Source organism: Hyla sarda, chromosome 3 (genome assembly GCF_029499605.1).
Source record: "Hyla sarda isolate aHylSar1 chromosome 3, aHylSar1.hap1, whole genome shotgun sequence".
In the NCBI taxonomy this organism is placed as follows: domain Eukaryota; kingdom Metazoa; phylum Chordata; class Amphibia; order Anura; family Hylidae; genus Hyla; species Hyla sarda.
In genome coordinates this window covers 177,198,406-177,226,285 of record NC_079191.1, presented here as the reverse complement: position 1 = coordinate 177,226,285, position 27,880 = coordinate 177,198,406, and the positions used below count along the sequence as shown (strand labels likewise).

The 27,880-nt window shown below is 44.4% G+C and overlaps 1 protein-coding gene across 2 annotated transcripts; it reads left to right on the top strand.

Moving 5' to 3' along the window:
* Positions 1-3,295: 3,295 nt before the first annotated feature.
* Positions 3,296-27,278, top strand: C3H2orf72 (chromosome 3 C2orf72 homolog). 2 transcript variants are annotated; one of them, XR_008891198.1, is made up of 3 exons: positions 3,296-4,185; positions 21,131-21,214; positions 25,234-25,249. XR_008891198.1 is itself a non-coding variant. In XM_056565571.1 (3 exons), the coding sequence occupies exons 1-3, from the start codon at positions 3,517-3,519 to the stop codon at positions 25,311-25,313; spliced, it is 804 nt and encodes a 267-aa protein (XP_056421546.1). In that variant the 5' UTR covers positions 3,304-3,516; the 3' UTR covers positions 25,314-27,278. The 2 variants fall into 2 exon arrangements, 1 of the variants encoding a protein (XP_056421546.1); XM_056565571.1 differs by having other exon boundaries at positions 3,304-4,156; positions 25,234-27,278.
* Positions 27,279-27,880: the final 602 nt, after the last annotated feature.

Below are 27,880 nucleotides of genomic sequence, written 5' to 3'. Positions count from 1 at the left end.
CCAAGAAATATGAGGGAACGACCATCTAGTTAAGTCCCCTCTAATAGAGCGAAAGAGTGGGGGGTAATTAGCCACATACAGGGATTTGAGGGATGTAGTAAGAGTAACCCCCAGATAAGACAAGCCCCGTGAAGAGTCATGGAACCCAAAATTCAGGGAAATCAAATGACGCATCTCAGGCGGAACATTGCAGAACATAACCTCTGACTTAGCCACATTCACTTTCAATCCCGACAACCCAGCAAACTTATCCAAAAGCGAGGTCAAATTAGGAAGGGAAATCTGGGGACTCGTCAGCGTCAATAAGAGATCATCAGCAAATAGGTTAGTTTTGTATTCGGTTGTACCCACTGTAAGCCCCTTAATGTCAAGATTATCCCTAATAGCGACTGTTAGGGGTTCCATCACCAGCGCAAAGAGCGCTGGCGAAAGGGGGCATCCCTGTTCCCCTGCACTTTTCTACCGTAATTCTCTTCATATAAATAAAAAACAAATATAGGTCATATCGTTCCAATTAAGTTCTTGCAAATGCTAAGGTGTGGAAAGGTGTGTCCTGCTTTTATGTTCATGAGTTTCTTGCCCTGCAGTGGGATGTCTTCAGGAGTCCTGTCATGGGTTCGTAAAACCTTGACTTTACAGACCTTGTATACCGCAGTCACACAAAAAAAATTTCTTGGTATGATCAAGTATTAAGATTTCATTTCACTGAAACTGAGGGGCCCAAGGCCAACCCATGGAAGGCAACTGATAGGATTATTTCTCCTCCACTAATCTGTACAGTTGGCACAATGCAGTCAGGCAGGTAACATTCTCCTGGCATTGGCCAAACCAAGAATTTTCCAGCAGACTGCCAGATAGAGATCTGTGATTCCTCACTTCACAAAACAAGATTCCGCTGCTTCAATGTCTTCATTCCAGACACCACTTCATCAGACACTTGGCATAGGACTTTAATGTAAAGCTTGCATGCAGCTACTCTGGAAACCCATTTCATGAAGCTCCTGGTGCACAGTTTTTGTGCCGATTTTTTATGCCAGATGAGGTTTAGACCTCAGCAGTGTTGGCAACTTTTATATACTCTTAAGTACCCGCAGTGTAATGTCACGTGGTCTACACTTTGTGGTTGAGTTGCTGGGGTTCCTAAATGCTTTCCACTTTTATATAACGTCACTCACAATAGAGGGTGATAAAATTTCAAGAAAGTATTATAATACCACGCTGGAGTTAAGTGGACTCTGCATTGGTAGGTGCTGGATTTTATACACCTATGACAATGGGACTGAATTAAATACTTGGATTCAATGAGAAAGAAGTGGGGCCCAATACTTTTCTCCACAGTGCATGGACGCCGGCTGTACTGCACGGCTCCCCGCCACTTCGGGTACAGATAGGGAGGACCGGACTTCGTCACAGATTCTGTTTCTTGGCTGGATGGCGTCCCGAATTGTGACCTGTATCCTTATATCAGGAATAGTAGACAATGTCCAGCTCACCATGTAGTCGCCTCTCGCTCGGACTGTGCTATGGCAGGCACACAATGAAATATAGCATACAAGAGATTGTCTAACGGAGGAGTAGTGCCAAAAAACTCTTCTTTATTGTTAAAAGCCAGCAAACAGAAACATTTGTTCCTGTTTGCTGGCTTTTAACAATATAGAAGAGTTTTTTGGCACTACTCCTCTGCTGGACAATCTCTTGTTGTATGCTTATATCAATGCATAATCCTGCACACCGCTGCTGTATGCTTATACAGGTCTCCGTCTTCACAGCACTTATGAATAATTTGCTATGATTCTAGCAACATTGTTTTTCTAGAGTGTATCTCACATACACCTTGTATCTGCCCCTGAGGAGGCGACATATACTAGTGGGCTGAAATGCGTAGGTCGAGAAAATGGGTGACCTAACTGGTGGTGTATGAGATACATTGTTCTGTTGTCCCTATATTACATATGATACCCTACTATCTTTTAACAGGTGGTGTAGGGCTTTTTTCATATTGACATCTGATGGTGCAGTCCCCCTTTGCACTGTTCATTCATTTACTGCACATTATTTTTTAGGTGTTTTTTTTACCTTCATATATAATTAAAAGTTAAGTTTTATGTTAAGTTTTATGCTGTTTCTATTGTGATATCTAGTCCTGATATGAAAAGTCAAACTGAATAAGGGGGTTAAAAAAGTAACTACCATGCAAACTATATTGTGGACTCCTGTTATGTTCACCGCCACTGGGTGGGAATAAAGGGGTCTGGCACTATTCTGAATTCCATGACATTTTCAAGGCATTTTAGGCCTTTTTGGGGAGGGGATACCTATGTTTTTTACATTTTTGTTACTGAATGCTTGCATCTACATTAGTAGTTTCCAAAAAGTGTGTCTCCAGCTGTTGCAAAACATTGTTGTAGTTTTACAACAGCTGGAGACACACTTTTAAAAATGCTAGAACTTGTAGTTTTGCAACAGCTGGTGCACACAGTTTTAAAAACACAGATCTACATAACAGATCTATGTAATGCTGCCTATTGGTTGATCTTATCATTCACCTGTAGTGATGAGCGGCAGGAGCCACATTTGAATTCACAATATTTTGCGAATATATTGATGATTATTCATCCTATGTTTGCGAAATTCACATATTCGCTATGTTTATTCACTTTTTCCATGTGAAAAAAATTGCATGTGAAAAGAGCACAAAAAAACTATTTCGAATATAGTGCTATATATTCGTAATGACAAATATATAGCATTATATTCTAAATATTCGCAATACGAATATTCGTGCTCAACACTATTCACCTGGTGGTGACCCTGGTATTCCATCCACCGTGCCCCCACTGGCAGTCACATCAAAGCAGTGTGCTGGCCTCCAAGTAATGTTCTCAGGTCATCGTCCTGTCTGACCATACCCCTCTATGGAGACACACTGCGGTAGACGAATCCTAGACTTGTACAGTGCAGAAGGAGGTAGAACGTACGAGTGGTGACTGATAGAAGCGGTGTAGTGAGGGGCGCGGCGAGGCTGGGAGTGTCGCCGCCTGTCCTATGGGATGCCCGGGGGGCGCGGTGAGGGTGGCCGCCTGTCCTATGGGATGCCCGGGGGGCGCGGTGAGGGTGGCCGCCTGTCCTATGGGAGGCCCGGGGGGCGCGGTGAGGGTGGCCGCCTGTCCTATGGGATGCCCGGGGGGCGCGGTGAGGGTGGCCGCCTGTCCTATGGGAGGCCCGGGGGGCGCGGTGAGGGTGGCCGCCTGTCCTATGGGATGCCCGGGGGGCGCGGTGAGGGTGGCCGCCTGTCCTATGGGATGCCCGGGGGGCGCGGTGAGAGTGGCCGCCTGTCCTATGGGATGCCCGGGGGGCGCGGTGAGAGTGGCCGCCTGTCCTATGGGAGTCGCGGTGAGGGCGGCCGGGCTCCAGGCTGTGATTCCGCGATCCTTCCGTCCTCATTGGACTATGTTCCGGTACCGTGGACATGTCAGCGAGTAGTGTGTACGGGCAGCACAGGATGCCGCAGCCTTGATGGAGGAGGGCACGGCGAGGGACTGCACGGAGAGCCGCTTCAGGGCGGTGCTAGACCGGATCGGGGGGCCGCAGCGGGTCCTGCTGGTCGGGGAGTTGTGGGAGCGGGCGGAGAGCCGGGCTCTGCTGGAGAACTTTCTGCGGGAGTTGTTCCCGGCAGAGCTGCTGAATGGAGGGGACATATTTAAGGAGAAGGGGCCGTCTCCTCAGGAAGCCCCGAAACACAACACTAACTGTACGGAGGAGAAGCCGGGCCCCGGCCGCCCGCAGAGCCGCACGACCCGCTTCGGACTGGTATTCTTCCTGTGCCGCCCGGAATCCTTAGCTCTCCCGCCATCACAGCGTCAGATGAGGGAAATCCTGAGGGATATTCGGAAGCGGCTGCCTGCAGGGGGCGTGGTGGTCGGAGTAGTAATGCTTCCCTGTGAAAAGGTGAATGGTCCGGAGGCGATCACTGAGGAGACCCCTGTCTGTGCCGAGTCCGCGGTCTCCACTCTCCTGGCCCTCCTCCGCTCCGTCTTCCCGTTAAACAACAAGGATGGACGGTGCTCTGAAGTCCGCGCTGCTGCGCTCACCCCCGGAGACGAGGACAGCCGCCGGGACGTGCAGAGGACGGCGAGTGAGGCGCTGACTGCGGCAGGTACGGCATGAGGGGAGAACGCTTAGCAGGTACCCCCAGCAACCTATCACATGACTCCCCTCAAGCCTTGGAGAGAGCTGCAGTCTGATTGGTCGCTATAGGCTCCCACTGCACCTGTAAAAGGGGGGGGTCTGTTTTCCACCAATAATAACAATGTTGTCTGGTAGGCAGGTGAACAGTATATAAAGTGACTCCTTGTGCGACTCAGGCTAAGTTCACGTTAGATGCTGTCTTCTGTCCGCGCTGGGTTCGTTTACATTTTTTTTTAAATCAACTAGTTCCAGAATATTAAACAGATTTGTAAATTACTTCTATTAAAAAATCTATCCTTTCAGTACTTATCTGCTGCTGTATGCTACACAGGAAGTTCTTTTCTTTTTTAAATTTATTTTCTGTCTGCCCACAGTGCTCTCTGCTGACAACTCTGTCTGTCTCAGGAACTGTCCAGAGTAGGAGCAAATCCCCAAAGCAAACCTATCCTGCTCTGGACAGTTCCTGATATGGACAGAGGTGTCAGCAGAGAGCACTGTGGACAGACAGAAAATAAATTTAAAAAGAAAAGAACTTCCTGTGGAGCATACAGCAGCTAAGTACTGGAATGGTTTCGATTTTTAACCCCTTAAAGGAGTAGTCCAGTGGTGATTCAGTGGTGAGCAACTTATCCCCTATCCTAAGGATAGGGGATAAGTTGCAGATCGCGGGGGGTCCGACCCCTGGGGCCCCCCGCGATCTCCTGTACGGAGCCCCGACAGCCCGCTGGAAGGGGGCGTGTCGACCTCCGCACGAGGCGGCGGCCGACACGCCCCCTCAATACAACTCTATGGCAGAGCCGAAGCGCTGCCTTCGGCAATCTCCGGCTCTGCCATAGAGATGTATTGAGGGGGCGTGTCGGCCGCCGCCTCGTGCGGGGGTCGACACCCGCTATCTCAGCGGAGAGCCGGGGCCCCGTACAGAGAGATCGCAGGGGGCCCCAGCGGTCGGACCCCCCGCGATCTCAAACTTATCCCCTATCCTTAGGATAGGGGATAAGTTTTTCACCACTGGACTACCCCTTTAAGGACTCAGCCCATTTTGGCCTTAAAGGGGTAGTCCAGTGGTGAAAAACGTATCCCTTATCCTAAGGATAGGGGATAAGTTTGAGATCGCGGGGGTCCGACCGCTGGGGCCCCCTGCGATCTCTCTGTACAGGGCCCGGGCTCTCCGGCCAGATAGCGGGTGTCGACCCCCGCACGAAGCGGCGGCCGACACGCCCCCTCAATGCATCTCAATGGCAGAGCCGGAGATTGCCGAAGGCAGCGCTTAAGCTCTGCCATAGAATTGTATTGAGGGGGCGTGTCGGCCGCCGCTTCGTGCGGAGGTCGACACGCCTCCTTCCCGCGGGCTCTCGGGGCTCCGTACAGGAGATTGCAGGGGGCCCCAGCGGTCGGACCCCCTGCGATCTGCAACTTATCCCCTATCCTTAAGATAGGGGATAAGTTGTTCACCACTGAGTCACCACTGGACTACTCCTTTAAGGACTCAGACAATTACATTTTTACGTTTTCATTTTTTCCTCCTCGCCTTCTAAAAATCCTAACTCTTTTATATTTTCATCCACAGACTAGTATGAGGGCTTGTTTTTTGCGCGAGCAGTTGTTCTTTGTAATGACATAACTCATTATATCATAAATTGTATGGCGCAACCAAAAAACTCTATTTTTGTGGGGAAATTAAAAAGAAAAACGCAATTTTGCTCATTTTGGAAGGTTTCGTTTTCACGCCGTACAATTTACGGTAAAAATGATGTGTGTTCTTTATTCTGAGGGTCAATACGATTAAAATGATACCCATTATTATATACTTTTAAATTATTGTTGTGCTTTAAAAAAATCACACTTTTTAACCAAATTAGTACGTTTATAATCCCTTTATTTTGATGACCTCTAACTTTTTTATTTTTCCGTATAAGCGGCGGTATGAGGGCTCATTTTTTGCGCCATGATCTGTACTTTTTTTTTTATACCACATTTGCATATAAAAAACTTTTAATACATTTTTTATAATTTTTTTTTAATAAAATGTATTAAAAGAGTAGCAATTTTGGACTTTTTTTTTTTTTTATGTTCACGCCGTTCACCGTACGGGATCATTAACATTTTATTTTAATAGTTCGGACATTTACGCATGCGGCGATACCAAATATGTCTATAAAATTAATTTTTTATGCTTTTTGGGGGTAAAATAGGAAAAACGGACGTTTTACTTTTTTATTGGGGGAGGGGATTTTTCACTTTTTTTTTTACTTTTACAATTTTTTACATTTTTTTTTTTTTTACACTTGAATAGTCCCCATAGGGGACTATTCATAGCAATACCATGATTGCTAATACTGATCTGTTCTATGTATAGGACATAGAACAGATCAGTATTATCGGTCATCTTCTGCTCTGGTCTGCTCGATCTCAGACCAGAGCAGGAGCCGCCGGGAGCCGCACGGAGGAAGGTGAGGGGACCTCCGTGCGGCGTTCTGAATGATCGGATCCCCGCAGCAGCGCTGCGGGCGATCTGATCATTCATTGAAATCGCGCACTGCCGCAGATGCCGGGATCTGTATTGATCCCGGCACCTGAGGGGTTAATGGCGGACGCCCGCGAGATCGCGGGCGTCGCCATTGCCGGCGGGTCCCTGGCTGCTATCAGCAGCCGGGATCAGCCACGCATGACACGGGCATCGCTCCGATGCCCGCGGTTATGCACAGGACGTAAATGTACATCCTGGTGCGTTAAGTACCACCGCACCAGGACGTACATTTACGTCCTGCGTCCTTAAGGGGTTAAATAGAAGTAACTTACAAATCTGTTTAACGTTCTGGCACCAGTTTATTTAAATAAATAAATAGTTGTTCACCAGAGTACCCCTTTAGTGTTGAACAGAGAATGCAGATTATTCGGATGAAAAGTGGATGTAAGTTGTCCGTTATTTTAGCAGACAACTTTCGTCCTTCTGCATCTATTTACTTCAGTTATTTAATCCTTTTGCTATCTTTGCTGGCCAAATGGATGCTAAAGAATTATAAAATATATATAAAAAATAAAATAAAAATTATAAAACAATTCCATTGACATCAATGGGATCCTTTTAAATCCGGCAATGCAAGCGAGCCCTTAGAGTAAGAATACACTACATTCTGGCCCCCGTTAATGGTATCCGTTGGCATCCCACCAAATACTAGGGACATATGGAGGGCTGGTAGAGGGTAGTGCTGGGCGATATGACCAAAAATGAGTATCACGGTATTTAACGGTATTTTTTTTTTTTTTACATTGAGACTTGCATTGAGGTGGCGTAGCGGAACTAAATGGGCTTTTGGAACTAAATGATCTGAACACTGGGGGAGTGGAGTACCCTTTTAAATAGATTTAACAAACAACCCTACAGCCTCCAGCTGTTGCAAAACTACAACTCCCAGCATGTTGGACTATATAGTAGTGTATAGTATAGATCAGTGTTTCCCAACTAGGGGTGCCTCCAGCTGTTGCAAAACTACTACTCCCTAGACCCCTGTCCATCCCAGAACCCTGACTCACCTTCCCAGTTGCTGCAGGGACCGTCCGGGGAGGGTGAGCCGGGCCATCCATCCTTCCTGTAGTGTCCGGCGACATTCCGGGTGGAGGGTGAACCGGTCCGGGCTGTCCTTCTCTGGGGGTCCTCTTCTCCACTCCGGGCAGGCTCCGGCCTAGTAACGCTGCATAGACGCCGCTGCGCAATGACGTCCGTGCGCAGCGATGCACCTGACGTCACGGACGTAGCGGCGTCTATGCTGCGTACTAGGCCGGAGCCTGCCCGGAGTGGAGAAGAGGACCCCCGGAGAAGAAGGACAGCCCGGACCGGTTCACCCTCCACCTGGAATGCTGCCGGACACTACAGGAAGGATGGATGGCCCGGACCACCCCCATTACGGGTAAGTTTAATTTTTTTTATTGACTTGGAGGGTGGGGGAGGGGCCTGACTGGTATAGCGGTATGGGCAAAAATCCATACCGTGGGAGGAAAAAAAAAATGGTATCCGGTTCATACCGGTATACCGCCCAGCACTAGTAGAGGGGGATAAAATGCAGCAACGGCTACAAGTGGTCTGTTAAAGCGCAGAAGGTGTGACCCATGACCTCATTCTTGTGTACTGGTAGGAAGGCATTGTGTATCTTTGCCAGGTTGTATGGAAAGCTTCCTTAAAGGGGTACTCTTGCGCTTAGACATCTTATCCCCTATCCAAAGGATAGGGGATAAGATGCCTGATCGCGGGGGTCCCACCGCTGGGGACCCCCGTGATCTTGCGCGCAGCACCCCAGTTAAAATCAGTCCCCGTCTGATTACCGGCGACCACAGGGACAGCGGCGTGTGACGTCACGCTCCGCCCCTCAATGCAAGCCTATGGGAGGGGGCGTGACAGCTGTCACACTCCCTCCCATAGGCTTGCATTGAGGGGCGGAGCAGGCATATCTGAGGCACCTTGTAGGGCTCCAGATAGCAACAACACAATTGTGTTCCTAGATAGCCCAACTTCCATTTCACTCCACTAGATCATCTAATACACATGTGTAGGGAAAACAAATGCTGACTGCACGCCAACTATATAAATGACAGTAGGTGAGTATAAAGTTAAAACATAACTCACAATTTCTTAGGAAAAATCTTTTTTCATATTGCACGTCTGCTGGTCTCGCAGGACCTTTATAATAGAATCTTAGCAGCGCAAAATGGCAGCATATTCCGTAGTTTCACCAATCATGGCACAACGTTTCAGGGGCGGACCCCCTTATTCATGTGCGTGAATGAGGGGGTCCGCCCCCGAAACGTTGTGCCATGATTGGTGAAACTACGGAATATGCTGCTATTTTCTGCTGCTAAGATTCTATTATAAAGGTCCTGCGAGACCAGCAGACGTGCAATATGAAAAAAGATATTGCTTCACAAATAAAATACGTCTACTATACAGGTCCTTCTCAAAAAATAAGCATATTGTGCTAAAGTTCATTATTTTCCATAATGTAATGATAAAAATTAAACTTTCATATATTTTAGATTCATTGCACACCAACTGAAAGATTTCAGGTCTTTTATTGTTTAAATACTGATGATTTTGGCATACAGCTCATGAAAACCAAAAATTCCTATCTCAAAAAATTAGCATATTTCATCCGACCAATAAAAGAAAAGTGTTTTTAATACAAAAAAAAAAGTTAACCTTCAAATAATTATGTTCAGTTATGCACTCAATACTTGGTCGGGAATCCTTATGCAGAAATGACTGCTTCAATGTGGCGTGGCATGGAGGCAATCAGCCTGTGGCACTGCTGAGGTGTTATGGAGGCCCAGGATGCTTCGATAGTAGGGATGTAAGAAAAAATCGATTCTCGCGATAATCGCGATTTTTTCATTTGCCGATACAGAATCGATTCAAAATATTTTTGAATCGATTCTTTTAGGGATGTGGAATTTTTATCTGCGGACGCCCGGAACAGCATGTCATGTCCCGGGCATCAGGAGATAAAAGTTCCACATTAGTGGAGCCGGGCAGGCCGGATCTGACACGGCTATGGAGCGGGCTCCGACTCGTGCCCACTCCGTACTATGCGACCCCCGGCTGATTTCAGTAGCCGGGGGCCGCCGCTAATAGCCAGCATGCGGCAATCGCCGCGGCTGGCTATTAAAGGAGTATCCGGTGCGCACTTTTCTCATTTTATCCTATCCAGGCTGCAAAATAAAACGCACTTTATCTTACCTGCCAACGAGCCCCCGGAGCTCCGGTACAGGTGTTCGGTCCCCGGGCTGTATTCTTCTTACTTCCTGTTAGTCCGGCACTTCACATGGAGCTTCAGCCTATCACCGGCCGCAGCGATGTCCCGCCTCCGCTGGTGATAGGCTGAAGCTCCATGTGACGTGCCGGGCTAACAGGAAGTAAGAAGAATACAGCCCGGGGACCGAACATCTGTACCGGAGCTCCGGGGGCTCGTTGGCAGGTAAGATAAAGTGCGTTTTATTTTATTTTGCAGCCCGGACGGGATAACATGAGAAAAGTGAGCACCGGAGTACTAGATCGCCGCTGTCAAAGCTGACAGCGGCGTCTATTGGGATCTATGAATGCTCCCAGGTGGGCGATATATCGGGATATATCGCGATGTATCGTCACCTAGACGGTATCGCGATATATCGGGATATATCGAATCGCCACACTGGTATCGCGATTCGAATCGAATCGCCAAATTCTTGGCGATTCACACCCCTATTCGATAGCGGCCTTAAAGGGGTTCTCTTGTTTTATACTGTTTTTTGTTATTATGTTTGTGTGTTGTGTGTATAAGTATGTGTTTTTTTATGTGTGTTGTGATTATATATATATATGTAGTTTCTTACCTTTTGTGAAGATCCGGAAGCTGGCCCCTTTTTCTTCCAGTGGCTTGCTGTGTACCTCGGCCTCCGCCATGTTGTGTTTGGTAAATGGGATGTCGGGGGGTGTGTTCTTGCTTCTGTCCTTCCTATCTTCTGACGTCCGAGGCAAATCTTTTCTTCCTGTTTCTTCCGTGGCTCAGCGACGAATCTGCGGCCTCTTCTGGCGCATGCGCAGGTAGTTTTTTTTTTTTTTTTTACCAATAAAGTTTTTTTTTGTCTAATTGACAAACTGCGCGAGTACGCAAGTGCTACGCTAACAGCGTAGCGAACGTTAGGTCTACGCTAATAGCGTAGCTTCGCGCAAGCGCAGACAGTTTGTCAATTGGTAAAAAGAAACAAAAACAAGAAAACTACCTGCGCATGCGCCGGAAGAGGCCGCAGATTCGTCGTTGAGCCACAGAAGAAACGGGAAGAAAAGATTTGCCTCGGACGTCAGAAGATAGGAAGGACAGAAGCAAGAACACACCCCCCGACATCCCACTTACCGAACACAACATGGCGGAGGCCGAGGTTACACAGCAAGCGGCTGGAAGAAAAAGGGGCCAGCTTCCGGATCTTCACAAAAGGTAAGAAAATACATATATACATAATCACAACACACATAAAAAAAACACACTTATACACACATAACACACAAACATAATAACAAAAAACAGTATAAACAAGGGAGAACCCCTTTAAGCTCATCCAGAGTGTTGGGTCTTGCGTCTCTCAACTTTCTCTTCACAATATCCCACAGATTGTCTATGGGGTTCAGGTCAGGAGAGTTGGCAGGCCAATTGAGCACAGTAATACCATGGTCAGTAAACCATTTACCAGTGGTTTTGGCACTGTGAGCAGGTGCCAGGTCGTGCTGAAAAATGAAATATTCATCTCCATAAAGCTTTTCAGCAGATGGAAGCATCAAGTGCTCCAAAATCTCCTGATAGCTAGCTGCATTGACCCTGCCCTTGATAAAACACAGTGGACCAACACCAGCAGCTGACATGGCACCCCAGACCATCACTGACTGTGGGTACTTGACACTGGACTTCAGTCATTTTGGCATTTCCTTCTTCCCAGTCTTCCTCCAGACTCTGGCACCTTGATTTCCGAATGACATGCAAAATTTGCTTTCATCCGAAAAAAGTACTTTGGACCACTGAGCAACAGTCCAGTGCTGCTTCTCTGTAGCCCAGGTCAGGCGCTTCTGCCGCTGTTTCTGGTTCAAAAGTGGCTTGACCTGGGGAATGTGGCACCTGTAGCCCATTTCCTACACACGCCTGTGCACGGTGGCTCTGGATGTTTCTACTCCAGACTCAGTCCACTGCTTCCGCAGGTCCCCCAAGGTCTGGAATCGGTCCTTCTCCACAATCTTCCTCCGGGTCCGGTCACCTCTTCTCGTTGTGGAGTGTTTTCTGCCACATTTTTTCCTTCCCACAGACTTCCCACTGAGGTGCCTTGATACAGCACTCTGGGAACAGCCTATTTGAAATTTCTTTCTGTGTCTTACCCTCTTGCTTGAGGGTGTCAATGATGGCCTTCTGGACAGCAGTCAGGTCGGCAGTCTTACCCATGATTGCGGTTTTGAGTAATGAACCAGGCTGGGAGTTTTTAAAAGACTCAGGAATCTTTTGCAGGTGTTAATTAGTTGATTCAGATGATTAGGTTAATAGCTCGTTTAGAGAACCTTTTCATGATATGCAAATTTTTTGAGATAGGAATTTGGGGTTTTCATGAGCTGTATGCCCAAATCCTCAGTATTAAAACAATAGAAGACCTGAAATATTTCAGAGTGTGTGCAATGAATCTAAAATATATGAAAGTTAAATTTTTATAATTACATTATGGAAAATAATGAACTTTAGAACAATATGCTAATTTTTTGAGAAGGACCTGTATGTTGGCATCATAAAGTTGACATGTTTTTACTTTTGGAAGACATTAGAAGGCTTCAAAGTTCAGCAGCAATTTTCAAATTTTTCTCAAAATTTTCAAAATCAGAATTTTTCAGGGACCAGTTCAGTTTTGAAGTGGATTTGAGGGGCCTTCATATTAGAAATTAGGGATCGACCGATATCTGTTTTTTAGGGCCGATACCGATAATCGGTGCAGGTTAGGGCCGATAGCCGATAACTTATACCGATATTCCGGTATAAGTTATCGGCTATTTAACCCCCTGCGACACCGCTGCAGATCATTGATTTAAAGCGGGCGCTTTAAATCAATGATCTGCAGTGGCTTTTGCGGAGCCATAGGCCGCCGCCGCCACCACCCGCTTCTCTCCCCTACCTGTCAGGGTGCTCCGGGCCATCCATCCATCGTTCCTGTAGTGTCCGGGGGCGTTCCGGGTGGAGGGTGGTCCGGTCCGGGCTGTCCTTCTTCTCCGGGGGTGCTCTTCTCCACTCCGGACAGGCTCCGGCCTAGTACGCTGCATAGACGTCGCTGCGCAGTGACGCCCGTGGCAGGGACGCACCTGACGTCACGGCGTAGCGGCGTCTATGCAGCGTACTAGGCCGGAGCCTGCCCGGAGTGGAGAAGAAGACCGTGGGAGAAGAACAGCCCGGACCGGACCACCCGGAACGCCCCCGGACACTACATGAAGGAAGGATGGCCTGGACCACCCCCATTACGGGTAAGTTTAATTTTTTTATTAACTCGGAGGGTGGGGGAGGGGCCCGACCGGTATAGCGGTATGGGAAAAAATCTATACCGGTATACCGCCTAGCATCACGGTGGGGGGGTGCGACGCGGTGCGGTGGGTTGAGGGGGTGGCGGTCGCGGTGCGGGGGGGCGGGGCATTATCGGCTTATCGGCAAGATAATTGCCGATACCTATAATGCCCAAAATCGTGATTATCGGCCGAAAAAAATATGGTATACTATTTTGGAAACTACACCCCTCAAGGAATGTAACAAGGTGTCCAGTGAGCCTTAACACCCCACAGGTGTTTGACGACTTTTAGTTAAAGTCGGATGTGTAAATGAATTATTTTTTTTCACTAAAATGCTGGTTTCCTCCCAAATTTTACATTTTTGCAAGGGGTTATAGGAGAAAATGCCACCCAAAATTTGTAACCCCATCTCTTATGTGTGGACGTCAAGTGCTCTGCTTGCGCTCTACAATGCTCAGAAGAGGAGGTGTCACATTTGGCTTTTGGAAAGCAAATTTAGCTGAAATTGTTTTTGGGGGCATGTCACATTTAGGAAGCCCCTATGGTGTCAGAACAGCAAAATAAACTAATATGGTATACTATTTTGGAAACTCCACCCCTCAAGGAACCTAACAGTAAGCCTTAACACCCCACAGGTGTTTGACAAATTTCAGCTAAAGTTGGACGTGAAAATGAAAAATTAGATTTTTTTTTTACTAAAATGCTGGTGTTACCCCAAATTTTTCATGTTCACAAGGGGTAATAGGAGAAAAAGCCTCCCCAAATTTGTAACCCAATTTCTTTTGCACGGGATGCCTGCTGATAGATATCAGCATTCAACCTGGGACCAAAATACCCACGGGCGTACAGGTACGCCCTGGGTCCTTAACCCCTTCAGGACCAAGCCCATTTTGGCCTTAAGGACCGGAGCGTTTTTTGCACATCTGACCACTGTCACTTTAAACATTAATAACTCTGGAATGCTTTTAGTTATCATTCTGATTCCGAGATTCTTTTTTCGTGACATATTCTACTTTAACATAGTGGTAAATTTTTGTCGATATTTGCATCCTTTCTTGGTGAAAAATCCGTAAATTTGATGAAAAATTTGAAAATTTTGCATTTTTCTAACTTTGAAGCTTTCTGCTTGTAAGGAAAATGGATATTACGAATACATTTTTTTTGGTTCACATATACAATATGTCTACTTTGTTTGCATCATAAAATTGACGTGTTTTTACTTTCGGAAGACACCAGAGGGCTTCAAAGTTCAGCAGCAGTTTTCCGATTTTTCACAAAATTTTCAAACTCTGTATTTTTCAGGGACTAGTTCAGGTTTGAAGTGGATTTGAAGGGTCTTCATATTAGAAATAGCCCATAAATGACCCCATTATAAAAACTACACCCCCCAAAGTATTCAAAATGACATTCAGTCAGCGTTTTAACCCTTTAGGTGTTTCACACGAATAGCAGCAAAGTGAAGGAGAAAATTCACAATATTCATTTTTTACACTCGCATGTTCTTGTAGACCCAATTTTTACAAGGGGTAAAAGGAGAAAATGTTTACTTGTATTTGTAGCCCAATTTCTCTCGAGTAAGCACATACCTCATATGTCTATGTAAAGTGTTCGCCGGGCGCAGTAAAGGGCTCAGAAGGGAAGGAGCGACAAGGGGATTTTGGAGCGTATGTTTTTCTGAAATGGTTTTTGGGGGGCATGTCACCTTTAGGAAGCCCTTATGGTGCCAGAACAGAAAAAAAAAACACATGGCATACCATTTTGGAAACTAGACCCCTCGGGGAACGTAACAAGGGGTAAAGTGAGCCTTTATACCCCACAGGTGTTTCACGGCTTTTGCAAATGTAAAAAAAAAAAAAAAATTTTTTTACCTAAAATGCTTGTTTTCCCAAAAATGTAACATTTTTAAAAAGGGTAATAACAGAATATACCCCTAAAAATTTGAAGCCCAATTTCTCCCGATTCAGAAAACACCCCATATGGGGGTGAAAAGTGCTCTGCTGGCGCACTACAGGTCTCGGAAGAGAAGGAGTCACATTTGGCTTTTTGAAAGCAAATTTTGCTCTGGGGGCATGCCGCATTTAGGAAGCCCCTATGGTGCCAGGACAGCAAAAAAAAAAAAACACATGGCATACCATTTTGGAAACTAGACCCCTCGGGGAACGTAATAAGGGGTTAAGTGAACCTATATACCCCACAGGTGTTTCACGACTTTTGCATATGTAAAAAAAAAAAAAAAAAAAAAATTTTACCTAAAATGCTTGTTTTCCCAAAAATGTAACCTTTTTAAAAAGGGTAAAAGCAGAAAATACCCCCCAAAATTTTTAACACAATTTCTCCCGAGTACGGTGATACCCCATATGTGACAATAAACTGTTGCCTTGAAATACGACAGGGCTCCAAAGTGAGAGCGCCATGCGCATTTGAGGCCTAAATTAGGGACTTGCATAGGGGTGGACATAGGGGAATTCTACGCCAGTGATTCCCAAACAGGGTGCCTCCAGCTGTTGCAAAGCTCCCAGCATGCCTGGACAGTCAACGGCTGTCCGACAATACTGGGAGTTGTTGTTTTACAACAGCTGGAGGCTCCGTTCTGGAAACAGTGGCGTACCAGACGTTTTTCATTTTTATTGGGGAGGGGAGGGGGGCTGTATAGGGGTATGTGTATATGTAGTGTTTTTTTACTTTTTATTTTATTTTTTGTTAGTGTAGTGTATTGTTTTTAGGGTACAGTCGTCTGGGCGGGGGGTTCACAGTAGTTTCTCGCTGGCAGTTTGAGCTGCGACAGAAAATTTGCCGCAGCTCAAACTTGCAGCCAGATACTTGCTGTAAACCTCCGCCCATGTGAGTGTACCCTGTACATTCACATTGGGGGGGGAGGGACGGATATCCAGCTGTTGCAAAACTCCAACTCCCAGCATGCGCTGACAGACTGTACATGCTGAGAGTTTTAGTTTTGCAACAGCTGTAGGCACACTGGTTATGTATCACTGAGTTTGTGACCTAACTCGGTGTTTCACAACCAGTGTGCCTTCAGCTGTTGCAAAACTACAACTCTCAGCAGTCACCGACAGCCAACGGGCATGCTGGGAGTTGTAGTTATGCAACCAGCAGATGCACCACTACAACTCCCAGCATGCACTTTAGCTGTTCGTGCAAGCTGGGAGTTGTAGTTATACAACAGCTGAAGGTACACTTTTCCATAGAAAAAAATGTGCCTTCAGCTGTTGCAAAACCATAAGTCCCAGCATGCCCATAAGGGAATGGTCTGCCTCCAACGATCCACGCGGAAAGTCAGTCCCTCGTCGTCGTCGCCGCCGCTGCTCCTGGGGCCCCTATCCCAACATTCATGCCGGGGATCGGGGTCCCCAGCTCCCTGGGTGCACGTCCCGCACCCGCTCACGTCCTCCGGAAGAGGAGCGGGTGCGGGAGTGACACCCGCAGCAGGCGCCCTGATTGGTCGGCCGCTAATCCGGCCGACGAATCAGGGCGATCGTGAGGTGGCACCAGTGCCACCTCACCCCTGCAGGCTCTGGCTGTTCGGGGCCATCAGAGACAGCCCCGAACAGCCAGTAATTCCGTGTCACTGGAGACCCGATTGACCCGGAATCGCCACAGATCGCTGGACTGAATTGTCCAGCGATCTGCGGCGATCGCCGACATGGGGGGGCATAATGACCCCCCTGGGCGATATGCCGGGATGCCTGCTGAACGATTTCAGCAGGCATCCGGCTCCGGTCCCCAACCGGCTAGCGGTGGGGACCGGAATTCCCACGGGCGTATGGATACGCCCTCGGTCCTTAAGGACTCGGAATGCAGGGCGTATCCATACGCCCTATGTCCTGAAGAGGTTAACTACCAGGGAGCCGGGGCATACCCATACGCCCTGGGTCCTTAAAGTGTACCTCTCATGAAACAAACTTTTTATATATTAAAGATAAAGCCCTACTGAATAACTTTTTAATTGCTTTTATTTAAAAAATGTTCCTCCTTTCATGTTTTTTTTTTTTTTTAACTTTAAAAACTTCTCCACTAGGGTCTCCCTAGCAATCCTGTCAGCAAGCATTTCAGACTCAGTAAGTGAGTCTGAAATCTGCTCTGTGCGGCTCCCAGCCTGTCAGTCAGACAGGCAGGAGGGAGGGGGAGCACTCAGCTCATACACAAGCAGGGAGCAAACAGAGAGGATACATTCCCTCTTCTCTTTTTCTCAGTTCCTCTCCCCTCTATCCACTTTCCACATGGCTAATTATATATGCACTGCTTATCTGCTCTCTCCTGGACTTGCCATTGCTATGACAACCCCCCTGCACTGTGCCTTGAATTGAGCTACTTGGAGAGCATATAAAAGGTATTTTTAGGGGGTTTTAAAGCAAAATAAATGCAGGGGCAGATGGGGAGGGGGATTAGGGAAAGTTTAGATGGTGATAGGTACTCTTTAAGGGGTTAAAGGGGTATTCTAGGAAAACTTTTTATATATATATATATATATCAACTGGCTCCAGAAAGTTAAACAGATTTGTTAATTACTTCTATTAAAAAATCTTAATGCTTTCAGTACTTATGAACTTCTGAAGTTAAGGTTGTTCTTTTCTGTCTAAATCCTCTCTGATGACACCTGTCTTGGGAAACGCCCAGTTTAGAAGAGGTTTGCTATGGGGATTTGCTTCTAAACTGGGCGTTTCCTGAGACAGGTGTCATCAGAGAGGATTTAGACAGAAAAGAACAACCTTAACTTCAGAAGCTCATAAGTACTGAAAGGATTAAGATTTTTTAATAGAAGAAATTTACAAATCTGTTTAACTTTCTGGAGCCAGTTGAGATAATATAAATATAATATATATATATATATATATATATATATATATATATATAGCAGAAATTTTACAGCGTGCACGGTGCAGCAGAATCCCATTGAGGACAATGACAAGATGCTGCAATGGAATTTTAATAGGTTAAATTTAGCCTGATCGTGAAAGATTTCATTCTTCAAAACCAAAAGGTCAGTCTTTAGACGTTTAAAGGGGAACTCCGGTGGAAAACTTTATTTTATTTATTTTTTTATTTATTTAAATGAACTTGTGCCAGAAAGTTAAACAGATTTGTAAATTACTTTAAAAAAAATCTTTATCCTTCCAGTACTTATTAGCAGCTTTATGCTACAGAGGAAATTCTTTGCTTTTTTGTCTTGTCCACAGTTCTCTGCTGACACCTGATGCCCGGATCAGGAACTGTCCAGAGTAGCATAGGTTTGCTATGAGGATTTTCTCCTGCTCTGGTCAGTTCCTAATACGGGCATCAGTTGTCAGCAGAGAGGACAGTGGACAAGACAAAAAATAAATTCAATAAGAAAAGAATCTCCTCTGTAGCATACAGCTGCTAAAAAGTACTGAAAGGATAAATTATTTTTAATACAAGTAATTTACAAATCTGTTTAACTTTCTGGCACCAGTTAAAAAAAAAAAAAAAAAAAAAGAGTACCCCTTTTAAGGTAGATTACTTGCAGAATTTCCACAGCGTATTTGCTGCAGAAAATCCGCGGCGGATTTAGCTACTATTGACTTCAATGGGTCCGAAAGGAAAATCTGCCTCTGTTGCAGATTTTCTGATCACACATTGAGGTCAATGGTAGGAAAATTGGCAGCAAATACGCTGCGTAAATTCCGCAGGTTAACCTGCCCATGTGAACGTACCCGAAATATGTAGTTACACACAGCAAATTTATTGCAGACGTTTGTCACAGTTCTATTCAAGTGAATGGTGTCCACAGAAAACCATGCATGACCTCCCTTAGGTTAATGGTCGTCAGTCACTGAATCTTCTGCAACAAATCTGCAGTGTATGAAGGGCCAGGACAGATAAGCCAAGCTTCGGGAAAGGTTTTCTTGATCTTGGGGTGGATCTTGTATAAATATGACATATTTATGGCGCTGTTATCTATCCTTGGTTTACATCAAAGATGTATCCCAGCCAAGTGCTTTGACTTTTCTTATTTTTCGATCGACAAAGCCATATGGGGGCTAGTTTTTTGCGGAACAAGTTGTGTTTTTTATGCTACCATTTACATAGCTTGTTTGTTAATTTTTATTAACTCTTGTCACAAATTTTGGCATTTTAAGTTCATGCCATTCAATGTATGGTAAAAATTACATTATAGCCTTATTCTGTGGGTGAGTACAATTACAGCGATACCAAATTTATATAGATTTTATTTTTTTTACTAGTCCCACAAGGGGAATGACAACTGATAGCGATCACTGGTATAATACACTGCACCTAGAGTGCAGTGTATTATTGAGGTGTTGACAGGCAATGTACCCATCTATGTTGCACAGCAGGGCAGGGTACACAGAAAACCATGGCAACTCAAGAAGCCTTAACTAGACCCCTGGCTTCCATGGAAACCAGAAATCAGGATAGTAGGAGCCGGAGGTCTCCATGGCTACTGCTGCAGGTAAGCTTAGAGCTGGGCGGAAAGACCAAAAATGTGTATCACGGTATTTTTGTAAATTATGGCGGTTCCACGGTATTTAACCGTATTTACCCCCCCCCCCCCAAATACTTATCAGCAGCTGCGCTGTACTGTACTATCCTGAGCACAAGTTTCAGCAATAAACAAAATAAACTTTAACTCGCCTTCTTCCTACGTTCCCCCGTTGCTCTGGAACCGGCCTCACGGTCCCTCCGCTGCTCTTGCTGCTTCCTGGGGATGGGAACGTCAGAGTCATCAGCCTATCACCGGCCGCAGCGATGTTCCGCCACAGCCGGTGATAGGCTGAGCGCACTGTCATTTAAGCAGCCGGCTGGCCTATCACCGGCCGAGGCGGGACATCGCTGCGGCTGGTGATACGCTGACAGCTCTGTGATGTTCCCGTCCCCAGGAAGCAGCAAGAGCAGCGGAGGGACAGTGAGGCTGATACCGGAGCAATGGGGGAACGTAGGAAGAAGGTGAGTTAAAGTTTATTTTCGCAGCCCGGGCACAGGATAGTACAGTACAGCGCAGCGGCTGATAATTATTTGGGAGGGGGGGAAGAGAAGCAGTGCTCAAGGGTCACATATGATTAGTCCCCCAATATGACAGTGCAGCGCTGGGCTGATAAACTGGGGGGTGGGAGAAGCAGAACAGCGCCTGCGAGTCACATATGATTAGTTGGGGACAGTGTGCTGCGGCTGATAATTCCTTAATTCGAGGGGGGGGCAAACCGGTATTGCGCTATAGGAAAAATTCATATCTGGCAGGAAAAAAATTTCGGTATGAACCGGTATACCGCCCAGCACTAGGTAAGATGCACTCTTCACATGCTGCAGTCCTGGTTTTGCCGCAGTATGTGGTGGTTTCTTCATTCCTAGTAATTACGGCTATCATATTGAATGCCGAGCTCCCGCAATCCCTTATTCTAGCCCTGCTGTGAAAACATGGTGGACTAAATTAAGTACCCTAATGACCCCCGTAAAGGTGTATTAACTCGTACATTATCCCGCACATCTGATGCTAAATATTTGAAGTTGTAGATTTTATGCTGCAGATTTTAATGTAAATCTGCAACATCAAAATATGCACAGGATACTGTACGTGTAAATAATATATGTATAGTAAAATACAAATTAGCGGTCAATAGACAAGTTACATACAGTCATCAATGATGAAGCTCACAAGTAGAAATTGCTGCCTCAAAGTCCCAGGATTAGTGTTACTGCAGTGTGTCCTGTTCTCTGAAACTGGGGATAAAATCATGAGATGGAGCCTGCTGCCATTCTAGAAAGACTTAAAATTACTTACCAGCTGCATTTGGGGCCTTTTTAGTAACATTCACTACAATGTGAAACCTAAACTTGTGTAAGCGTTCTGAATGGCTTCTAAATGTGCTTACTGACCACACAAAATGCCTTCTCCCCCAGATGAGCAAAGGAGGCAGAAGCCAAACATGAAATCCGGATGCTTCTCATGGAGACGGTGGAAACAGGAGGATGCTGCTCAGAAAGGTAACGAAAACAAATCACCCCAGCTTTAACCGCTTAAGAATGCAGGAATTTTTTGCTTATGCTCTTTCATTTTTTCCTCCTTACCTTCTTATAGTCATAACACTTTTTTAATTTTCCACCTACTGATCCCTATGAGGGCTTGATTTTCGCTCCACCAATTGTAATTTGTAATGACGTCACTCATTTTACTGCAAAAAAGAAAAGTTAATAAAAGTGAATTAACCCCTTCCCTATTAAAAGTTTGAATCGCCCCACCTTTTCTCATTTTGTTGAATAAAATTGAATAAAATAATCCTATGTGGTACCGCCGCGTGCATAAATGTCTGAACTTTTAAAATATAATGTTAGCTAAACTGCATGGTCTTGTGTACACGTAAAAAAATACCAAAGTCCAAAATTGAATATGAATAAAAAGCGATCAAAAAGTCCCATCAAAACAAAATGGTACCAATAAAAACTACAGACCACGGCCCAAAAAAATTAGCCCTCCTATAGCCTTGTATGGTGAAAAATAAAGTTTTAGGGGTCAGAAAATCACAATGTTAAACCTACTAATTTAGATGCATGTAGTTGAGGATTTTTTTAAAGTAGTAAAATAAAATCTACATATCCTTGTAACTGTATTGATCTACAGAATAAAGATAAGGTGTAATTTTTACTGAAAATTGCACTGTGTAAAAAAAGGAAGCCCCCAAAAGTTACAAAATGGCGTTTTGTTTTTTATTTTCCATTTCACCCCAAAAATATTTTTATTTTTTTTGGCTTTGAAGTAGATTTTGTTATTAAATGATTGATTGTCATTACAAAGTACAATTGGTGGCGCAAAAAGCAAGCCATTATATGGGTCTGTAGGTGCAAAATTGAAAGCGGTATGATTTTTAGAAGGAGAGGAGGAAAAACGAAAGTGCAAAAAAACGAAAATTGGCCTGGTCCTTAAGGGGTTTAGGACAAGAAGTAAAAAACGAAAGAGTGTTAACTAAAATTGGCCTGGTCCTTTAAAAGGGTTATCCAGGAATAGAAAAACAGAGCTACTTTCTTTCAAGAAACGCTCCCCGTGTGTGTGCAGGTTGGGTGTGGTTCTGCAGTTCAGTTCCATTGAAGTGAATGGAGCAAAGTTATAAAACCACACCCAACCTGGAGACAGACGTGGAGCTGTTTTTGAAATAAATTAGCTCTGTTTTTATATTCCTGTATAACTCCTTTAAGGGGTTAATCCCAATGTATACTTTTCTGATGGATGCAGGTTTGCGCCACACAAAAAAAGGATGCCACTTTTTCTACACTATATTTAAAAACCAAACACTTTAGCCTTAGATATAGAGAAGGCTTTTGATTGTGTATCATGGCCTTTTCTATTCGCCACTCTACACAAATTTGGCTTCTCAGGCCCGTTTGTCTCCCTTTTGCACCTTCTATACTTAACCCCGACTGCGTATCTGAAGTTGCCATCTACTTCTCCCCAACCGATTCCTATAGGCCGTGGTACCCGTCAGGGTTGCCCCTTATCCCCGGCCCTTTTTGCATTAATTATGGAATCGCTAGCGCAGATGATTAGAGAACATCCTGATATATCGGGTACTACTATCGGATCTTCAGAATACAAAGTAAATCTGTTGGCTGACGATTTATTAACCCTTACAAATCCGCTAATCTCTCTCCCAAATCTTTTTAAAGTGTTGGACTCCTTTGCTATGCAGTCGGGGTTGAGGGTTAATATCACTAAATCTGAAATTCTGTATTGTAATGTTTCCACGTCCTTACAACACATCATTGAGCAAACATTTCACTTTAAAAATGCTAATGCAGGTCTACCATATTTGGGCATAAAACTTACTCCGTCCATATCATCATTGTATAGCACTAACTATGTTCCTCTTTATAGATCAATTAGATCTGATTTGACCAAATGGAATTATCCCTACATTTCTTGGTTGGGTAGGAAATCTGGTGGCCTATCGGTGCCCAATTTTCTTAAGTACTATTATGCTGCAAGATTAGCACAACTAGTGTTGGTGAAAACTCTGGATAGAGCGCCTCGATGGACAAGACTAGAGGAAACCTTTATTGTCCCCCTATTCATATGCATCCTTGATGTGGACTTGCCCTATAGCTGCGCTGGTCCCTACGTCGGCGCAGATTGCCCTCTATTCATTATCTCTCTGGCGTCTGGTTCGTTTCAAATTCCGCTTGCAATCTTCAGCTTCTCCTCTGACATCTTTTCTTTGCAACCCTCTTTTCTTACCTGGCCTTGCTCCATCCCCTTTCCATTGGTGGATTGATAACAAACTTTTGCGATTGTATGACTTCTTTGACCACCGCTTGCTCCACACACTATCATCTCTCAAACAAAGATATGACATGCCCGACAGTGAATCCTTCAGGGCCCATCAGATATTCTCCTATTATCGTACTGTTCTTGGTGGCACATCTACCCTACAGCCTACTATGTATGAAGCCTTTATTCTCTATAGACCCCTGGATATCGGGCTTCTCTCCTTATTGTATGCTCATATTAATGATCCCCCTACTGATCAGAAACTGCCTTTCATGGTTGCATGGGAAGCGGACTTACACCAGACCTTGTCTCTGCCTAAATGGAGGGAGGGCTACTTGGTTTTGGGGAGGGGGAGTTGGCAAGTGACATTGATGGAGACAGCATTGAAGGTTCTACACCGTGTATACATGGTTCCCTTGCGACTCCACTCGATTTACCCTGAAGTTTCCCCTCTGTTTCCGTGGGTGTGGTCAACAGGGAACCATGTATCCTATATGGTGGGGTTGTCCAGTGGTGGTGGGCCTATGGACGACTGTCTTAGATCTTTTAAGCTCCCTTTTGAATGCTTATGTGCCACGCACCCCAGCTTTTTACTTGCTTGGTAGTAAGCCAGGGAGAAAGACCTTTTAGTGACTTTCATCTTGCTCAATTTATATTGATGGCTACTAGGATCTATATAGCATCACAATGGAAGAAATCCTCCTTAGCCTTTGAAAAGGTGGTGGACAGAGTTAACCTCATTATGCTCAACGAAAAGTTATCTGCTATTAGAGATGATACTGTGTCCTTATTTGATCGTTTGTGGGAACCGTGGTTGTCATCTGCTCATTGTCCTAATATGGGTCACTGTCTATCACTTTATTGACCTATTTCATGGGGGGATATGGGAGTTCTGTTATACATTGTCAGGGATGACCAGCCGTCAAAAGCCGCATACCTTTTTTCTGTCTATATGACTTTGTGCCGATTGCTGATACGATGTTAATATCTGATGCATCATTTGTACCATTTGTTTCTTTGGTTATGGCCTGGTTAGACCGTTGTTTCTTTATCATTTCTATGCTTTTACTTGTCTGTACTGTGTAAGCATATCACTAAAGCATCTTTGTTTGATTCTTAAAAACCAAACACTTAAATACAAAAAAAATACCCTGCATAAGTCCTGCTTTTATATTGGATATATACCAGAAACATTTGCATGATTTGTTAAAGTGATGCCAGGTAATCTGCATTGGCCTGTTTTGGTTTATTGGTGCTATGTAAATAACCTCCCCTTTCAGGTCTCAGCAGCAATATTATAAAATGGCATTTGAGTTACTGTTTGCTTTCAGGATGTGTACATAATATTACTGACAGATGGAAAATACCTGCAGTTCCGTGAGCCTCCTTTTTGAGGAAACTGTTAACTCCCCAGATTTCCCTTTATTTTACTTCTGTATTCAGGTGCCAGGAAATGTATAAAGATTGTATTATAAGCCGAATTCCGCTAGTAGAATTCCACGCAGTGAACATTCCCATCAGTGTGAATGCGTCTTCTGCGAGACCCGTTCATACTGAGGAATTTCAGCGGCAGACAATTCTGCAGCTGAAATTGTTCAGCGCAAAGAAATAACATGTTCCTTCTTTGCGTGGAATTCCGTGAGTACTGCATAGCCATCAATGGTGACGGCGCAGTGCCCTGTGGTCCTACCGCCCAAGATAGTGAAGTTGACTTACAAAAAAATGTTTTTTTTTTCTATTGTAGAACACATGGATGAAGGAACAGCCTTGACTGTCTTGAGCCACCCCAACGGAGATTGTGCTGAGAATACAGCTGATGCTTGAGATCTCCGTGGAGAATAAACAGCCCAACTATAAATAAAGTGTTTATCTGCAGAATTTGCATTACTATTTTGTCAAGATGACTTGTAAGGCATGTCCTATACCAACACTGCAGTAACTGATACTGAACTGTATAGACAATGTTCACTCACTTCCGTTACAAACCGTCAACTACTTCAATTCATTGTGAACAAGGACGTAATTAATAAGTAATGTATGTAAAGCCCCTTATCCATGTACTGCATTAGGAGTCTTAAGTGCAAAAACAATAGTAGTATAAGTGATTTTCGTTTTGTTTTTATATTTGACTGCTGGTTGTACTGGATTCATCAATCACTCATGGTCATGCCAAGAGTGCTTTAAAATAAAAATTCTGCTGCAGAAATGTAGCTATGTTTTACACTGTGGTGTTCTCCACACCATAAGGGTCCGTTCACACGAGCAGATTACCTGCAGAATTTCCGCAGAGTATTTGCTGTCGAAAATCCACATGGGTTTTTGCTACCATTGACTTCAAATGGGTCAGCAGAAAATCTTATTTTTACCGAAAAAGGAACTGCGTAGAAACGGAAGCCCCTAAAAGTTACAAAATGAAATTTTTTCTTCAATTTTGTCGCACAATGAATTTTTCCATTTCGCCGTGGATTTTTGGGTGAAATGACTGTCACTGCAAAGTAGAATTGGTGGCGCAAAAAAAAAGCCATCATATGGAATTTTATGTGCAAAATTTAAAGCGTTATGATTTTTAGAAGGTGATGAGGAAAAAATGAAAATGCAAAAAAGGAAAAACCCTGCATCCTTAAGGGGTTAAAAAAGAAAAGAACTTCATGTGGCTCATACAACAGCTGATAAGTACTGGATGATTCATATTTTTAATAGAAGTAATTTACAAATCTGTTTAACTTTGTGGCACCAGTTGATTTAAAAAATGTTTTCCAGTGGAGTACCCCTTTAAGGTAAAAAAAATATATATATATGAAAAACGTGATCACCCCTTTAAGAGCCTTGTCGAATGCATTTTATTTTTCAAGCTATAGCTGTTTTTTTAATGTATAATATCTAGAGGTCTAAACACTTTATAGTAAGCAAGTGTTTTGAAATCAAATGGGTACTAAAATTTTTTTTAGGTCTTTATTAGTCAACTGGTGCCAGAAAGTTAAACAGATTGGTAAATTACTTCTATTAAAAAATCTTTACCCTCCCAGTACTTATTAGCAGCTGTATGCTACAGAGGAAATTATTTTTGGTCTTGTCCACAGTGCTCTCTGCTGACCCCTCTGTCCGTGTCAGGAACTGTCCAGAGCAGCATAGGTTTGCAATGGGGATTTTCTCCTGCTCTGGACAGTTCCTGATATGGGCATCAGGTGTCAGCAGAGAGCACTGTGGACAAGACAAAAAAGAACATTTCCTCTGTAGCATACAGCTGCTAATAAGTACTGGAAGGGTAAAGATTTTTTAATAGAAGTAATTTACAAATCTGTTTAACTATCTGGCACCAGTTCATAAAGGAAAAAAAAAAAAAAAGTTTTCTGCCGGAGTACCCCTTTAAGGTGTTTAACAATGTAGAAAATGTATTCTGACAGCTTGTGTGGTGTGAAGTGGTGGCCATGACTCAGATGCAGTAACAAATTTCCGGATGTACTACGGGATCATATGATGTGTAGCTGACGTTTGTATACTGTGTATGAATCTACTAGTAAAGGTGACATATTTCATAAAACACATTTATCTCTTAGGAATACAAAGGTCATGTCTGGGTGTGTTTCACTATCTGCAAAGGAAGAAAGATTATTTCAATACATAATTCACTGGAGGGAGGGTGAAATTATAAGGCTTTAGTATCTTTTCTGCTGTATTTTGGGACACATTCAATTACAAAGTGGTCTACACCATTAATTTGGGCCACATTTTTAAATTATTCACTCATTTCATTTTGTTTTCCCATGCTTGCCCATCTTTTGAATGCACATTTTTTGGCCTTAAAGAGTACCTGTCATCACAAAAACTTTTTATATAATTTATATTTTTATATATTTATTTTGACTTGTAAAAACTGACCACTAGGGGTCTCCCTACAAGTCTCTCAGAGCTCAGACTCATGCATGAGTCCGAACTCTCATAGTGCTGCCTGGACATTGACGAGCCCAGTGCAGCTTGCCAATGTCAGTGTCGATCAGACAAATGGGAGCGAGCGCTTTGCACGTTGCATGGTGTACCTCAGCTACATTGAACACTCCCTGCAGTGAGCAAGCTTTGAAAGAGGATTATGAAGGAAATACTGGGCAACAATGAAAAAGAAAAACTGTAAGGTAATGAAGAGGGCAACATACCAGCAGCATAACATAAAGCAATGGAGATGGTGGAAGGTACTCTTTAAGTTAGGCAAAAAGAAGGAAAATCCAGCTCCCACGGGTGCAGTTAAAACTTAACGTTTACTTCATCCAGATAAAATTAAAAGAACATAGTGGAAGTGGGTAGTGACATGTTACTCTAAAATTGGAGTGAAATGCCAGAGTGAAAGGTGTTTCACTCAGATTTTAGAGTAACATGTCACTACCTACTTCCACTAT

What these genes read in the sequence shown, in the direction of transcription:
- C3H2orf72 (XM_056565571.1), top strand. Translation starts at nt 3,517, where the DNA reads ATGGAGGAGGGCACGGCGAGGGACTGCACGGAGAGCCGCTTCAGGGCG. An exon ending in TGAGGCGCTGACTGCGGCAG is followed by an intron (nt 4,157 to 21,130) that starts GTACGGCATGAG and finishes CTTCTCCCCCAG; the next exon opens with ATGAGCAAAGGAGGCAGAAG. An exon ending in GGAGGATGCTGCTCAGAAAG is followed by an intron (nt 21,215 to 25,233) that starts GTAACGAAAACA and finishes TTTCTATTGTAG; the next exon opens with AACACATGGATGAAGGAACA.